The sequence below is a fragment of the Lepidochelys kempii genome, chromosome 11 (genome assembly GCF_965140265.1).
Source record: "Lepidochelys kempii isolate rLepKem1 chromosome 11, rLepKem1.hap2, whole genome shotgun sequence".
Lineage (NCBI taxonomy): Eukaryota > Metazoa > Chordata > Testudines > Cheloniidae > Lepidochelys > Lepidochelys kempii.
The window spans coordinates 47698972-47717395 of NC_133266.1; the positions used below are offsets into that span (position 1 = coordinate 47698972).

Consider the following 18424-nt stretch of genomic DNA (forward strand, 5'->3'; position numbering starts at 1 on the left):
ACTGAACTACAAGCTTCTCAGAACTGCCTCAAATGAATAAAACCTATTTATAACACAAAATTAATTCTCACCTGGTCACTCAGCGTACACTGTTCTGTGCAAATATCTGTGATAAGATTTCGAGCCTGCTTAGCCATTTCATCCAAGAACATGTTACACAAGGAAAGACTGCGATCTCCAATATGATGTCGCTATCAAAAAAAAAGAAAATAGAAAAAAAAATTGTTTTCCAAATTTCTGCCAATCCTATAATATACCTGCAACAGATCTATGTACTGCAAATAGAGGAGTTAGGACTAAATTCCTGGTCTTTTAGCTCCAAAAATAAAACTTCCATCACTTGAGCTAAGGGAGATATTCCCTAGCTGCTGCAATAGTAACACAACCCTTATCTTCTCCTCGACCGGCTAGCCACTAGAGGGCAGTGATTCCCCGGTACGTGCTACGCATGAATGTACGTGCACATACTACCAGTATATTACATACGGCTGCACTACTAAACAGTTATTTTGAGTGTGGTTAATAAAGGAGACTGGTCAAAGAAAGATTCTCCATATCTTCTTTCCCTCGTCCACCACAAAAAACCCCACAAAGTTAAAGAAAGTGTTTTTAAGCAGCTAATTTAAATTTTAGCACCTCCTTAACCAAAAGGTTGGTTATTACAAGTCAAAAAACAAAAATCCCCAAAAAACATTTTCAAAGGGCATGGAAAAACATGAAAAAACTGAGTAACTTCCTGGAATTGTCAACTCTTCTTTTCCATTGGGTTACCTTTTGTTCATATCCAACAGCAAAGAGGTTTTTGATTTTATTTATTTATTTTATTTTAAGCACTTTGAGTACTGTGCAAATCACTAGAATAATCACTGACTGGTGGGAAACAACCCATGTCTGGTCGCTAGAGCTGAAAAATAAACCAGGAGTAGCTGACAAAATATACTGGAAGAAAACAGAATGTGACAAGCTTTATTCTGATACTTCCTCTGGTAAACAGATTATTCTCTCTGAATTATCAATGCTATTGAAGCCAGGAGAGAAGACACCCAATTAAAATGCTCTGTGACTATTTATTTAAAATATAGCCATAGTTTAAAGTGGGCTAGGTCACACATGTTTACAGACAAACATCCGCAATAACATACTGCTGAAGTAGGTCAACTGATGGCTAGGGAACATTATAAAATGTATTTAAACAAACTGTCTAATGCCCGATATTTGTTAAAAACAAATGAAATTCCAGCATGGGCAATGACGGATCCAACACGTATCTGAGACATCACATGTTCAGAGCTTAAAGTTACTGTCAACATTTAGGCATGTAGGAACACATGTAAGCCACTTTGACATTTCTTCAGTTACATACACCATTCCTCAATAGTTGCTGAAAACTGTCAAAGCCAGTGAGTGAGTCAGGGGCTACCAATGTTGCCAATGGACCCGCACTACTTACAATGGGTATTTTTTGTCAAAATTCCCTAAGTGCAGAGTAAACTTTAATTTAAACGCTTCTGCCCCTTCTTCATACATCAAAGCAGCACATATGCCCCCTTCTCTCACTACTTTTTGCAGATCACCTTTAAGTGATTAGCCTCAAAAGCACTGCAGTCTAGTGGATTAGTCAAGGATATGCACATCAGAGGTCCTTAGTCCTTATAGTTCTGGCACAGATTAGCTGGGTATGCTTGGGAAAGTCACTCTGTTTCCCTCATCTGTAATATGTGGATAATGATATTAATCTCCTTTTAGTGGTGTTCAGAGGCCTAACTAAATATTTGTAAAAAGTTAACAATGCCAGCCAGAAGAGAGATGAGTAGAACTCAAGTGTTCTGGGTTCCCAGACCTGTGCTTGTTACGTTAGGTCATGGGGCCTGTTGGGATGTTGGGGAAGTAGGGAGTGAACAACCACCACCACAGCATTTGTTAGGCCTAGCGAACTTCTGAAGTCCACACAAGTTTGGAGTACAGTGAAGTTCTGCATAGTGGCTTCAACATTTGAAACAGAACGATAGACCTACTGTGCTTGTACATCCCAAACACACATTTTAAACCACAGATCAAACAAAATCTTACTGCATATCTAAAGAAACTTACAATATTCACAACTTTGAAACTAGTGAACCAATTCACACCTCTCCCTAGGCTTCAGAGCCCAAGCCACAACAGCTACACAACTATTCTTAGCACTGCAGCGAAACTCCAAGTCTGTAGACCCAGGGTCTCAGCCTCACTGCCATGGGATCCTGCTTGCTGTGTAGGCGTACGCTTAGTTCACTTAAGCCACCGAAAAGATTCGCCATGCAGCTCTGCTGTACGCAGCTTGTCGGGATTTAGCATATTTGGTTTTTGCTCACCACAGCTCTAGTATTATGCCTCAATGAAAACCCTTCTTTCACTAGTCATGTTTACTTTGTAACACTTACAGTACCATTATACAGTACAATATAGATTAATTTTTCAAATTGGTAATTGTGACCAAATTATACAATTAATGCACTAAATTCAAGCTGTGTGTTAGCTGTAGTGACATTTTCTGGCTATTGCTAAATTTACAGTAACTACTATAGAGTAGACAGCAACTGAATCTCTTTACTGTTCCTATAAATTGTTCTGAAAGACACTTCTTTGTCTTGAATGGAAATTTTCCTGGAAACTTTTTTGTGGTTCTCCAATGTAAATAAAGTTTGCAGCTGTTTAAAGCTGAGTGGAAAGAGGAAAGAGTGGTATAGATATAGTGGGAGAAGGAGTTTAACGTTTAAATAAGGGAAATCCAAACCATGCATATTTCAATAAATCTCTTTTATTCATTTAAGTGTTTTCAGATTAGTTCTGAGCTGTACTAAGGAATACTTCTACTGGCACCAAACAAGGAGGGACAGATCCATCCCTGGTGTAATTCCAAAGTCAATGAAATTTTACGAAGTGTATTGAAAGATATATTTCATTATAGCATGAAAATGTAAAGAATTCCGTGAGAATAATCCTTGCTTTTCTTTATCATTCTATCCAAAGGTAGGTCACAGCGTAATGAATGCTTACATAATACTATAGTTCACAGTCAGTGCCGTACAAATATTGTTCAGATAAATTGTTATAATTTATAACATAAGGCACAGAGATATCAGCTGCTTGTTTCCTTTTTCATTATATGGATACAAGTTTTTAAATGTTTACAAACTATTTATAAGACCAGTCTTTACATTTTAAATGGACATATGGCAGCAATTAGCATCCATAACCAGATACTAATGATATACAATGCAGGAACCAAACAGATTAACCTACTCACTTCAGTTCATTCCCCTTGCCACAAACCAAAATATTTTTAGATGAATACTTAATTTTCAATATTTTATTTTGCCAAAACTTAAGTTATTTAAGAGAACTTTACAGAAGCTGATAGGACAATGGACTAGTAGGGAAGAGACCTCGGTATTACTCTACACTCCACCATTAACCCACTGAGTAACCCAAGGAAAGTCATTTAACCCCTGCACCTTAGTTTCCTTTTCTTTGAAATGGTAATAATAATGCTCATATACCGTGGTAATGAAGGGCTAACATAACTGCTAATTATTAATAAACCAACATGTGATCAACATCAACAATATTTTGCTTTATTCCCACTCAGTCTGAATTTCTGTAAACTAACGTAATGGTATTACGGACGCATCATTTCAGTGATGCATCAGTACGGTGTGCTTTTTAAGTGCTAATTAGCTGAAAATTTTTTAAACAAGGCAGTACAGATAATTAATTTCACACAAGAACATCTACATGAAGTATTTTGAAATTACCTCTTCTGGACACAGCTCATGGGTGCAGCTCATAAAGTGGGTGCAAAGCAGCGGGAATGCAATTGAATACCTCGACTGAGAGGGCAGCTCCAAACACTGCTGAAACATCTTCTCAAAAGCACGACTATAAAAACTGTTCAGAAACAGAAGTTAAAATTTAGTATTAATGTAATCTGATGGCTACCTTTTGGCAAACAAATATTGTAAACACTGCCAGAGGCTGTAATGCTGTCTTCATGTACTCAGATTAACTCTAATGATTACGGTTGGATTTCTAACAAAACATAGTTCATCTGACAGGTAAGAGTGAAAGTGTGCGTGCACACATTTAGGCAAGGCTTTACAGCTATGTATTCAGTCTGTATTTCTCAGCTATGAAATACCGTATGATTTTTAATGCGCCAAACAGCTTTTTTTTGTTTTTAGATGTACAACCCTATATTTGGCAATACTGAAACACATATTGCTTGCTTATGCCCAGTTTACCAAGCAAATCTAGCTCACTCTATCAGTGACCTCTTTTCTTCATTTACCATTCCCCAACGTGTCATCTGAAAACTTTATCTGTAGTGATTTTATGTTTTCTTCCAGGTCATAGATAAAAATATTAAATAGTGCTGGGGCCAAGAAGTGATTCCTGAGATACCCCTGTTCAAGGATTCCCTTTTTTCATTACATTTTGAGATCAGCTAGCCAGTTTTTAATCCAATTAAATGTGCCATGTTGATTTTGTGATCAACCATAGTACCCTCTTACATGATATCCATCAAAATTACTATAATTTTCCCCACTGTCCGCAGAATCGACTAAAAATTATTTTATTTCCACCAGAGAGATTCTTTAGTTTTTATTGTCCCATTAATGTAGGCATGTTCCATCAAATAAAATGTCCTTGTTAACAAAGTGATTCAGAAGTGCATAATATCAACTTAATTTGGTCCTCAAGGCATTAAACTAACAAAAGGGAAGGGTGAAAAGAGAGTTTAGCACAAAATTGCTAGATGTCAAGAACAAAATTAAGCAAGGCACATAAAAAGAAGAACTTCTATACACTAATGCTAGGAGTTTTGGTAATAAACTAGAGGAATTGTTCACCTATGAGCATAAAGTCAATCTAATTAACATTACTGAACACTAGCAGAAAGATTTGCAAGACAGAATGTTAAAAATCAATTGTTATAACCTATTTAGGAAGGACTGAGCGGGCAAAAGAGGAGGGGAATAGCATTGTCAGAAATGGCATTACCCGTTTCTGAGTCGCCGACAACTCAGAAGCAAAAGATCTTGAATACTTATGTATCAATGCATTAATAGATAAAGCACAAGATCGGGTAATAGCTGGTGTCTGCTACAGACTACGAAATCACAGAGAACAGGATGACTGGCTCCTTAAAGTTACAGATGATAAATTTAGAACTCAAAAAGTGTTGCATCCAACATGGGAGGATTCCATAGTCATGTCTACACTGCAAGTAAAAGGTGAAATCTGGCTAGGCCTGGCGATACCAGCGGTGTAGACATGGTGGCATGGGCTTCAGCTCAGGCTAGCAACCAGACAAGCCCTCAAGAGATTCTGGATACCTACTCTGGTTGCTAGCCCATGTTCCAACATGACACTGGACCTATCCTGCTACTGTTCCCAATGCTATCTAGATTAAAGTGTTAACACAACACAAAATAACAGAACAGCCAATATGGGTTCGGATTAAGAATTAAATGTATTTAGACATACATACACACACATACACATACATACACACACAATGTGTGCCCCCCAATCAACATGGGTTTATGGAAAACAAATCTTGTCAAAACTGGATTTTTTTATGAGATTACAAATTTGGTTGATAAAAGGTAAAAGGGTTGACTTAATTTACTTAGACTTCTGCAAGGTATTTGACTTGATATAACATTTAGAACAACAACAGATGGACACCAAATCAACAGAACAAGTTAAATAGATTAAAGCCTGGCTAACTGATCGGTCTCAAAATGTAATTTTAAATGGCAAATGTTTCAAGTGGGGTTCCCAGGGATCAGTTCTTGGCCTGATGCCATTTAACATTTTTATCTATGATCTAGATCAGTGGTCTCCCAACTGGGGCGCGCGAGACGATCCCAAGGGGTGCGCGGCAGTAGCGCGGCCAGACGGCACTCCGACGTTTTTTTCTTCGGCAGCAGCTCCGCACGTCCACGGCTGGCGTTCCCCTCCGGCGGCCCGCCTGCAGTAAGTCTTCCGTTCTTCTTCCTCCTGCGGCAGGTCTTCCGATCTTCTTCTGTTGGCGGTGCACCTGCGGCAGGTCACCCTGAGGGTGCGCGAGCCAAAAAGTTTGGAGACCACTGATCTAGATAGCAATCATAACTGAAAGTTTGCAGATGACAAAGGCTGGGGGACTGGTAAAAAATGAAGATGATTCTTCACAGATACGGAGAGCTCTGGCTCACTTGGTAAGCTGGGGATAAACAAGCAATATGACCTTAATATGGCCAAATGTAAGGTCATGTATCTAGGAAAAAAGAATGTAGGCCGTATCTACAGGATGGAGGACGCTATCCTGGGAAACGACTCTGAAAAAGACTTGGGCATCATGGAGGATAATCAGCTGAACAAGAGTTCCCAGTGCAATCCTATGGCCTGAAGGACTACTGTGTACTATGACCCTCAGATGTATAAATAGGGTAATACTGAGTTGGACAAAAGAGGTGATATTACCTCTGTATTTGGCACTGGTGCAACTTCTAATACAATATTAAATCCAGTTCCAATGTCCACAATATAAGAAGTATGTTGAAAAATTGGAGAGGATTCAGAGAAGAGCCATGAGAATGATTAAAGGATTGAAAAACATGTCTGACAGCGATACATTCAGGGTCTGTCTACACTGCAAGTTAAGGGGCAACAACAGTAGCGTACATACGGCAGCATGGACTAGCTTCCCAAGTACAAGCCTGCTGGGGAGCCTGAGATTACATATGCTGGTTGCTAACCTGTACTGCTACACCTACACTACTACTGTTACTGATGCTAGCTAGATTTAAGCTAAGACAACTATGCCTACTCATGTTACAATCACACCTCCACTTGCAGTGAAGACATACTCTCAAGGAGCTCACTCTATTTAGTTTATCAAAGATAATATTAAAGGATGACTTGATCAAAGTCTATAAGCACTTAAATAGGGAACAGAAATTTGATTACAGGGTTTTTCAATCTAGCAGACAAAGGTACAAGATCCAGTGGCTGAAAGTTGAAGCTGGACAAATTCAAACTAGAAATAAGACACATTTTTAATAGTGAAGGTAGTTAACCAATGGAACAACTTACCACTGGTTGTATTGGATTCTCCATTGCTGGATATTTTAAAATCTGGAGTAGACTTTCTCAAACGTGCTCTAGTTCAAGCACAACTACTGGTCTTGAAACAGAGATTAATTCACAGAAGTTCTATGGCTTGTGTCATGCAGGTCAGACTAGAAAATGACTTATGGTTCTTCTAGCCCTAAAATCTATAAAGCATTTCTAATGTAACTTTTGCTCTTGAACCAAGGTTTTGCTTCAACTTCAGTGCTAATTCTAGTCACTTTGGATTTTTGGGGTGGTGGGGGGATGGGAGATACAAAAATAAATACTGAACTTAGCTATTTCTAATTAACACTCTGAATAAAAGCATTTCTGAAGGAAATGTAGGGTTTGAAGCACCAGTTCAAGTCCAAGTTTTGGACTCCTGATAAAATGTATCCTTTACCAGGCACTTGACGCCAGACTGATTTTATAGCAGAGAGAAAACATGCCTTGTTTTCCCCTTCTCTTGTACACCACACCCCAGATTTGCTCCAGTTAGCTCCCCTTTTCCCTGGAGGGTAAAACTGAGTCCTGAAGTTGAAACTGGCTGAGTCCTGAAGTTGAAAATGAAAGTGGTTTACAGTCTTCTATTTCAGAGTAGCAGCCGTGTTAGTCTGTATTCGCAAAAAGAAAAGGAGTACTTGTGGCACCTTAGAGACTAACAAATTTAGTCTTCTATTTGGCTCCCACAATCCAGAAGCAAGTGCTATTTCTCAATTAAAATAGGGTGAAATATAATTTACAATCTGTAGCTGGTGAAAAGCCTTTTTCCAACTTCCATACTACTGTTCTGAGCAAGGGATTTTGTTTTTAAATACTATAAAGTATTGTGGTGTTAAATACAGCTTACTTTGGGAGGGGAGGGTATTTTTTAGTTGACACTGATTGATGAATTTTATATAGTATAATATATTTATTAGCCAGGATCCTTACGATAAATGTATTGCAAATCTATTAATAAGTAAATAAAAAGCAGAGTTATCGCCTGCTTATCAGCTTTGTATGAGAAATGTACATGTTGAAGGGCAAACTCCATATCAGCTAGGCAAATGATGGATAACCATGGGGACTGCTGTTGCCCTTTAATGAATCAAAGCATACGTCTGCTATACGGATTTTCAATGAGGAACACAACAAAAATCACTGCTGGCTAAAGTCACTGTAAACAGAAAACCAGGAACTATCATCTACTCTCCCATTGCTGGATCTTCCTAGATGATATGCTGTTTAAAAACTGCATGTGTAAGAGGCTTAACATAACCAAAGTTATAAAGACAAAGCTTCTAGAGTCAAATTAATGACATACCAAAATATAGAAAGGTCTGATGTTTCCACCAGCATCTCCACCAAGGAATCTACCATTTTTGTGTGGAAAATAATTGTGTTCATCATCTTTCCAAGTTCTCTGTGGTCTGCAAGACTAAGTGAAGCCTTAGACACACTGGTGTAGGCCTGTAAGGACATAACAGAGTAAGGACAATAGTTTAATAACATTAAGATTTTTATATCTATAATTAACTCAGTCAGATAATGTGGATATGTAGTTGTATATAAGTTATTAAACGTCTCTTCAGCCCAACGCAATTTTAAAGAGTGGCTGAAGCACGTATATTACCCATGCTTTTTAAAAATATCAAAGCTTGGAGTAAATCCCTGTCTTCATCCCACATCCCCCCCCCCTTTTTTTTTTTAAATTTAGAACCCACAACACTTTACAATCAAATTTCCATATGAAGGGGTTGCCATCATCTCCTGTTTGAAGGCATGGTATGACAGCAACACGGGGGTAAAGTTTCTGGACCAAGCAGTACTGTCACAGCAGAGCACAGAATGTTCCCGCAGAGCTACTGCTAAGCTACCATCTCGGAGCCAAAAGTATCCTTCCGCTTCTCTGTCTCTTCCCTTAAACAAATCAGACTTTTTGGAGAGGAAAGTGTAGACTGAGAGAAGATATCAAGTTGTACAGGAAAAAGAGCATGGGCCAAGTCGTCCGGAAGCGGTGTGTGGATGGAAACCAAGAATGAATTGGAGGTTAAGTGCATAGGTGTAGTTTGACTTCTATGTTTGGAGGGGCAAGGGGGGAGGTAAGGTTCAGCAGGGTAGAGATTCAAGTGCAGGGGGCTCAACAGGGGAGTCTGGGTGCATGGGTTGATGCGGGAGGTCTGGGTGCAGGGGGCTCAGTGGGGGGGGGGGGAGGTCCGGATGCAAGGGTGTTGGGTGGATGGGGGGGGTAAGCTCCCCATACAGTGACCTTCCCGCTGCAGCTGAGGAGTGATGGGGGCATAAAGCAGGGGAGGGATGCGGTGCTTCATGCAGCCAGGGAGGCTCCTGGGGGTGGGTCTGACCCGGCCCCAGCTGTTCCAAGGGAAGAGGAAGTCCCGTCCTCCCAACCATGCCCCAGCAGCTGAGCCAGACGCAGAATTCCAATTCCCACAGGAGTCATTCACTCTGTCACTCACCTGGGCTGTACACTGCACAGACGCTTGGGCAGCAGTTCAGCCACCTGCCTCTCCTAGGTCGCAGCTTTCCTGCCCTTCCCAACACAGCCCATGAGGGAGAAACTGACCTGCTACCAAACGACACCTGGCTGACCCCCTCCACATTCCTCTGTGCCTCCCATTAGGCTGAGGAGGTGCGGGGGCGAGCAGCAACTCCAGGTGCTCTGTGCCTGGTCAGTTTCCCCACATGGGCTGTGTGGTGAGTCAACAGGAGCTGCTCCCTGCCCTCCCCTTATACAGCCCACATGGGCACAGTGACCGGGAGGCACAGAATGTCACTGTGTCGCCCTGCCTCCTCAACATTCCTCCATGGGGAGGAATCAGGACTAAGGGAGAAATCTGAGCATCCCCCTGACCCCACCCACTCATCAGCTCTGAGATGTATCTAGGATGGGGGAGGGGTGCCCCTCTATGTCCCCACAATCTCCACCCATAGGTAGGTGAGACTATAGTATGGGCAATTGGTTCAAGATAGGCTTTGTCTTTACTGCAAAAAAAGGGTGTGGGTTATATAGCATAACTAACGTACATTAGCTATCTCACAGTAAATTCCTAGTGGACATAAGACACTGATGGTAGTTCATTCCGATGTGAATTTGAGTCTGAGTTCTTGTAATGACTGGAACCTATCCTTGGGCAGATTATTTTTTTTCTGATTTGGAGTTGATCCGGGCTCCTGTTAACTATCATCTGCAATTTGCATAAGTGATTTTTTCCTAGCTTATTAGGCAGCCCAGCTAGATGTACAGGGATACAGCATATTCAAGGCTCGTTGCTACCTCCTGCAGTAATCTGCCTCTGATCAGCCAGTCATCTAAGTATGGGTAGACATGGATGAAATGATGAAGGCAAGTGTTACTATCCTGAATCTGAGGAGGCATATATCTGTTCAGTCTTCTGAGTCTAGGATAGGACAAAGATTCCCCTTTCTCTTCGGAATAAGGAATTACTGGGAATAAAACCCTCTCCTCCTATTACTCTACACAGGAGCTGTAGAGAAGTTCGCAAAGTATTGCATTTTTTAAGGCTTGTGAGGGGGTCCCTGAAGAGGGATCGGAAAGGGAGATGAGTAGTCAGGAGGGTGTACAAATGAATGGAATAACTACAGGTGATGACATCCAATATCCACTTGTCTGAGGTGATACTGGACATAGCCTGATTGAATGAGGCAAGGTGGCTCCTAAAGGGTTATATCTGGCAAACAATCCTGATAGTTATTTTTTTCTCAATTCAAGTAATTTTAATAGATTATAGTAAATCTCTTTTACTAAACCTTCACACAGGTTGTCAATTTCAAATTTAATTTTATACAGGTTTATTTTTAAAAATATACCTGTATGTAATTTAAAATTTAAAAACATTAAATTTAATTTTTTAAACATTATCGATTTGTATTCGCCCTGAATCAGAAAAATTGCGAACTATGGCCATTAACAAGGGGGATGAGTCTGGCCCGAGTTGGGCAGGGTTTAAACCCTGATAGTTTGCAGTCTGCCATGGTGGGAGGCCCAAGGCATCTACCCCTGCTATAAATACTGGAAACTGAATGAAGGGGGTGGGAGGTTTTTTTTTGGGGGGGGGGGGGAGAGGAGAAAACGGGGAAATTTACAAATCAAAAATAAGGAGGGTGAAGACAGATTTGCTTCACCAAACAGTTTGGAAACTGGTTATAAGCTGGCCATCAGGAAGTTTAGACCTGAAATTAGACGAAGGTTTCTAACCATCAGAGGAGTGAATTTCTGGAACAGTCTTCCAACGGGAGAAGTGGAGGCAAAAAAGTCATATCTGGCTTCAAGACTAAGCTTGATAAGTTTGTGGAGGTTATGGTATGATGGGATAGCCTAATTTTGGCAATTAATTGATCTTTGACTATTAGCAGTAAATATGCCCAATGGCCTATGATGGGGTGGGATCTGAGTTATTACAGAGAATTCTTTCCTGGGTATCTGACTGGTGAGTCTTGCCCACATGCTCAGGGTTCAGCTGATTGCCATATTTGGGGTCGGGAAGGAATTTTCCTCCAGGGCTGATTGGAAGTGGCCCTGGGCGGGTTTTCGCCTTCCTCTGCAGTGTGGGGCACAGGTCACTTGCTGGAGGATTCTCTGCACCTTGAAGTCTTTAAACCATGATTTGGGGACTTCAATAGCTCAGACATAGGTTAGGGGTTTGTTGCAGGAGTGAGTTGGTGGGATTCTGTGGCCTGCTTTGTGCAGAAGGTCGGACTAGAAGATCATAATGGTCCCTTATGACCTTAAAGTCTATAAGTCTGAAGCTCCATAGGAGTAGCAGGTCAGATGCTTGCTGGGTTTTGTCTCGTTGCTACAGGTGGCAAATCCCAACTCCTCCTCAGGGAGGAGTTGCAGTCAAATTGCCTTTTATGTCTTAGCACTAAAAGACACAGGTTGCATGCACAGCCCTGATGGACGCTGCAATTCAAAAAAGCCCACTTCGCACACATCAAGAACCTCTCTCTCCTGCTAACTATACATGTTCTTTTGCAGATGTAGGGAAAGAGTAGATATGAGGAAGAGCTGGACCCAATTCTGCCAGCAGTCCCTGACCGAAGATGTTCAAAAAATCAGAGAGGCTCAACCTCACTCCCTGCTCTCAATGCATGGGCATAAGCCAGCAGCTTCCTGGGCTAGTAGGCTCTGCAAAACCAATCTCTTGCATGTGATAAGAATCTGAACAACGTCCATTTGAAAGCCTGCTTATTAGTAAAAGAGGGAACATCTCAGCCAAAACAGTATCTCAGCTTAGTCTTTGGACAGTGCTTGGTTAATTCTAGGAATGCTGCTCTTTCCCGATGTCATTAGCATATCACCTGTAGATCCTGCCTTCAGTCAAGAAGTGGAGATAGGAGCTAGAAATGGAACAGTGGATCAAAGCATTAATACCAAGATTGGTCTGTGCTGAATAGCAGTCCTGAAGAAATTACAATCTGAAGGCAGGAGTGAATATGACAACAAAACACAACACAGAATGCTTCATGGCGTAACACTTGCCAAAGTTTCTGAAAGAGCAGAAGGAAGAATCCAGCCATACATTTTATTGCAAGGTCACTCCAGGTGCATGTGGTACTGTGAGGTGAGGAGACAATGTGAAATCAGAAAAGAAGCTTGAACAGGCATATAGGAAGAGATGGAAGCAGAAATGTAAGAAATGGGTGGAGGCATGAACAGTTTTGAAGAAGCAAAAAAGCAGCTTGACTCTGCAAAGACTGAAAAGGATGGGAGACAATCATCCTCTCCTGCATCTCCAGCTATTAAATGAATTTTACAGTTTTAAATCCCAATTAGGATTCTACTATAAGTTTCCCATTTTAAAAAAGCATAGGTGGGCCAAAAGGGACCCAAGACAAGGCTAGTTCACTCCAAATTTAACCTGATAATTTTTCCTGCATTTGTTGTGTATGTAATTCTTGATGTATAGCATTTAAACAAATGCTTCAATTCACTCCTTAAAAACAAAAAGACATCAGCAGGATAGTACTCATGAACAGTCTTCTAACAACATATCAGTGACTGATGGATGGAAAACAAATGGGTAGCAAAAAAGATTTCAGTTTTGTGCTTCTAAATGGTAGCTATAATCAGAGTTTTAAAAAAAAAAGGTCTAAAAGCTCTGACAAATGTCATGTACTTTCCTTTTTAACATGCTAGTAGTGATAGTCCAACTCTGTTGAAGACAATGGCAGAACTCCCATGAAGTTCAGTGGGGACAGGATTTCAACTTAGATGTTTTATGGAAAATTTGATATTAGGATATTAGGCTTTAGGAAAATCTGCCTATTTAATCACCATACCCAACAAAATCTCTAATCACTCTTTTCTGCTTTCCATTTTAACTCTATAAATATAGTCTAATCTCAGCACAGTAAAATAAGAAATGGTAAATTCTGCTTTGTTTTTGCTATTGTTATAAAGTACACAATGATTACTCTAAGTAAGATATGAGAAACATTAACTTTCTTTATTTTTCAGTTTGCGCAGCCCACAGCACTTTTTGAATCATAAGCCGTGTGTTTGTGTGTATTTTCTTGCAGCAATTGGAGAGACACTGTAAAACGTAGAAAAATGATTAAATAAAAATTGGCAAGGAAATTCAGGAACAGTGTAATAACCATCTAACTTTTAAAAAAATGATTAGATTTCAAGTTGTCAGTGCCCCCTTTAGCAGACAATATTATAGTTACTCTCTTTTTTCATATCAGGAAAGGGTGAGTTACAAAGCAGGATTTACAGTATGCCTGTATGAAATTCATGTTTTACAGAAAAGTGCTGAAAAAATGCAAGGCAAGAATTATCTGTCATCAATGGCTGACAAGTTATTATTACTTATATTAGCTTCCATTTATATTTAAAAATAGATGGTACCCTTCCATTTAATGCACTACAGGAGAAGAGTCTGATATGTAATGGTATTCAGATTTATGCTTAATTTTAACTAATAACAAAATCTAGGGTTCCCCCCCCAATAACCAATTTTTGTTGAAAGCGAAATATTTTTTTAAATAGGAGTTTTCTTATTTCTATCACAACAAAGAGTTCATTTGAGGATCTAATACCTCAGATTTGGCTACTAATGTTCTGTTGAAGAGACCTTCCAGTTCTTTTTAAAACAAATATTGCTGCAGCTCCCTGCAATTACAATCAGAATGTGTTACTCTGCTACTGTTGCAGATGTTACATGCGAGAAAGTTAATTTAAGAATTTCAGACACATTACATCTGTAGCCAAAGATTTCCTGGGCCCAAATCCAAAAAGATCTTTGAGCATGTGTTTTATTTGTGAAAAACAGTTACATTAAAAGGGAGATCATGTTTTTCCAATCCTGTCTTTACAGCTTCTTTGCACAGCTGAGGAAAACCAGGCACTTTATGCTATCTTAAAAATACTTTCCCAGAAAGATGACTGGCCTGCCACTTGACAATCTGGAATTTTGCTTTTCTTTCCAATAAAACACTCAAGAACAGGAATATTATTTTGAATATTATTCTCTTAATATTTGGAAGTCTACAGTGATTTTGTTTCAGAGTAGCAGCCCAAACCCCATGTCTATGCCAAATTTCATTCTACCTATCTCAATATTCTTCCATGTCAACAATGCACAGTATTTTTTGCTTTCTTCCTTAATTGGTTGCGTGGTATGGCAATGTGATGCTTAAACAGATGTCACATTTCAGGCAAAGGAAAGCTCTACCTATGCAAAATCTGTATTTCAATTTACATTTGTAAAAGTAATTTGGGGTCTACTACAATTAAGGGTGTAATAAAAGACAATGAAAAGTACGGCCATACATTGGCAAGTGACTATGTAAAAACAGCAGTCATTCAACAGATTTGTTTCACTGTGTGTAGTCAGAATTGCATCTACTTACTCTACAAACATAAATAAGTTTTAATTATTTTTTAATCCTGTTAGCACTGCAGGGCCAATATTACTGGGACGGAGCACGCTGTATTCTATTTTGGTTCAAGCACCAGATTTGTTAACTAAGTTCTAATGGTAGGGCTAAATTCTGCCATTAGTTACATCTGTGCAGACTCATAAGAGAAAAGTTGTACAAGTGTAAATAAGATCAGAAGGTAACTTGAGGAATCTGTATTACTGGTGATAATGCAAGAGCCAGAAAAAACACAACTTTCAGATCCAGGGTTGAATTTCCAGTACTGACATTTATTTGGCTGGGGGAGGGGAGGGAAGGGAAGGAGTTTGGAACTAAGGAACCTTTGAAACAAACACAGAACACGATGACATGTTTAGAGCCACTTTTCAAAGAACAATCACACTCTAAGCTTCCCTTATATTTTACTGATGTGAAAACCACTAAGACAATACTAGATATGCTATTTATATTGATTATCTCAAATGCAATCAATGACCAATCTAATGGAATATAATACAGTTATATACAACGACACCTTGTTAATATAGCTGGCCATGCAACAGCATGAAGTATTTAGACACTTGAGCATCTAATTTTTTAATTCTCAGTTAAAAACCTTATGATTTTCTTTCTGATCTGTAATAAATTTTATTTTGTAGCAGTATATTAAGTTGTCCTCCTTTCAATATCTGTCACTCACTTGCAAGTTAAACACAGTTAAACAGGCAATAATAGATCATTTAAAAACAAGTAATTCCTTACAACATACATGCAGAAGTACATACATTTAAAACTTACCTGCAATCTAAACCAATCTAATCTCATTCCTCTGAAGTCAAACACCTCTCCATCTTCAACTGCATCAGAAAAAAACACAGACTAAAATAAAATCTTTAAAAAGTAAATATGAACACAAAAATTCAATCATTTTTCTAAGGACAATTTTAATACCAAGGTTCTTAATGTACACTTCCTTTAGGACAGAGGTGGGGAAACTACGGTCCGCGGGACTGTCCTGCCCAGCCCTTGAGCTCCCGGCAGGGAAGGTTAGCCTCGGCCCCTCCCCTGCAGCCTCAGCTCCTCACGCCGCCAGTGCTCTGGCCTGCCGCTCCTGCCAGACAGTGCGGCAGACTCCAGCCAGGTGGCAGGGCTGCAAGCTCCTGCTGCTCTGAGTAGCACGGTAAGGGAGCGGGGGGGGGGGGGGGTTGAACAAGGGGCAGGGGGTCTCAGGGGGCAGTCAGGGGATAGGGAGCAGTGGGTGGCTAGGGGTGGAGGTTCTGGGGGGGACGGGGACCGACGGTCAGGGGACTGGGAACAGGGGCAGTTGGATAGGCGTGGGAGTCCCAGGGGGCATGTCAAGGGGTGGGGGTGTGGACAGGGGTCGGGGCAGTCAGGGGACAGGGAGGGTTGGATAGGAGGTGAAGGTCCGGGAGGGGGGCGGTGGTTAGAGGGAGCTGGTCCCAGGAGGGGGCAGTCATAGGACACGGAGAGGAGGGGGGCATTGGATGGGTCAGAGGTTCTGAGGGGGGCAGTCACGGAGCAGGCAGTGGGAGGGGTCGGATAGGGGACAGGGGCCAGGCTGTTTGGGGAGGCACAGCCTTCCCTACCTGGCCCTCCATACAGTTTAGCAACCCTGATGTGGCCCTCGGGCCAAAAAGTTTGCCCACGCCTGCTTTAGGAGAATAAGGTTAGATTTGGTCTGATAATTTACTTAAAATTATTCCAACCCAGCGTATATGATCATGCGAATAAAACTGACTTTGAGTGGATAAGCATTTATATGTATGAGTTATGAATAACACTTACTTTAAATGAAAAAGTGGGACTACTACCAGAAAAACTGTAACAGTTTTGTCAAAGTTGCAGCTACAAAGGCTTGTGTGTCTATCCTAAGCCTGGTAAATGTATGATAAGGACCACATAGCTGCTTTGCAGACCTCTTCCTCACAGCCTAACAGGTGAAGTTGCCTCTCAAGGAATGGACTCTGGTCCCCTCAGAGTAAGAAAAGCAATAATACAATACACTGTTACCCTAGATTGTGCGCACCGACAATGGTAACTAAAGATTAAACATAAGGAGTCCCTTACGTTAACAACATGCCGATCAGACATTGAATTTATAGTAGTCTAATTTGACATAACACTACATGACATTGCTCTAATATGCCCACTGCGTAATAAAGATGATGTTCTGCCCACTGTGCATTTTACAGAGAAGACCAAGTAATTTTTAATACTTTCAACGCTCTATTATCCCACTGTTTTTCTTCCTCCTCTTTCACTTAATCACTTTGATGCTGTGTTGTGGCATTCCAAATTCTGTGAACTGAAATCAGTGGAATACCATGACAATGTATGTGCAGCAGCAATGAAAGTGCATTTTGCCTGATTTAAGTGTTTCACTCCTGCTTAAGATTCCAGGTCCACTCTTTCCCATTTATAGCTGTGCCAGCAACAGCAATGTGAAACTTACTTGAATACTAATTTCTGAAAATCAGAGATCAGGATTCCTTCCAATAAATTTCCCTTTGCTGAATGCGCACTGATGTATCAAGCAGATGGGGCTGTACAAAACAGGAAGCAAACAGGAGGAAGAAGAATGGAGAGTAGCAGCCACCATACAGAATGGGATTAAGAGAAAAGATCTCTGATCCTAAAACACCAGAAAGCCTGAGCTTCAAAGTAATAGAGACTAAGCTCCAGTCCACTTTTGCTTGAGCTCTTCATCTGAACAGACTTACCTTGTTTCACACTCAGGGAAGTCATAGTGTTTACAAAGGAGGACATGATGATTGATTCATCTTCAGGGCACACTGAAAGATTCTAAAACAATGGAAACACATTAATGGCTTCACAGAAACAATACCAAGAATAATCAAGTCCACAAATTTAATAAATACACACCAGAGTGGCTTTTTAAAAAAACTTCTTAAAAAGTTAACTTTAAGAACAAGAAAACAGTTTCTCTAGAGGAAGCCTTAATTTAGAAGACTGGCGCAAGTGGTTCTGGAACGAATAAACTTTTCCAAGCTGTCCTCAGCCAGTGATGAGAAAAAAATATTAAATCCATTTGCAGCTACATAGGGATTGTAAGCAATACTTTAGTGAACAGTGCACTGTTATGAGCATTCTAGGTAAAGCCTCCACTCTCTATAGCCTAGTCATTCAGGCAATAGTCATTACACATTTTTCTGTTCCTAGTATTTTGCTGATCTAGATGGACACCTGACCTCTCTGCATGCAAAAGTTAGACCAGGCAAGCTGCAAGACAGACTATTAAACACATGACCACACTAGCTCACCACCTTGCTTCCCATTAAATCCTACTTCAACTATGATTTCCACATCTAACAGTTCATGAACCGACAGTTAGATATGATTTATACCATTTGTTTTCAAC

General features: G+C 40.4%; 1 protein-coding gene across 4 annotated transcripts in view; it reads right to left on the bottom strand.

The window, feature by feature from the left end:
* Positions 1-18424, bottom strand: part of NCKAP1 (NCK associated protein 1) — a 112607-nt gene that overhangs the window by 34362 nt on the left and 59821 nt on the right. For all 4 annotated transcript variants that reach the window (XM_073306096.1, XM_073306095.1, XM_073306094.1 and 1 more), the window contains 5 exons: positions 17766-17847; positions 15823-15881; positions 8444-8589; positions 3795-3927; positions 72-191 (listed from right to left, as the gene is read on the bottom strand). In XM_073306096.1, the coding sequence (XP_073162197.1) occupies positions 72-191; positions 3795-3927; positions 8444-8589; positions 15823-15881; positions 17766-17847 (540 nt within the window). The remainder of the gene's footprint in view (positions 1-71; positions 192-3794; positions 3928-8443; positions 8590-15822; positions 15882-17765; positions 17848-18424) is intronic.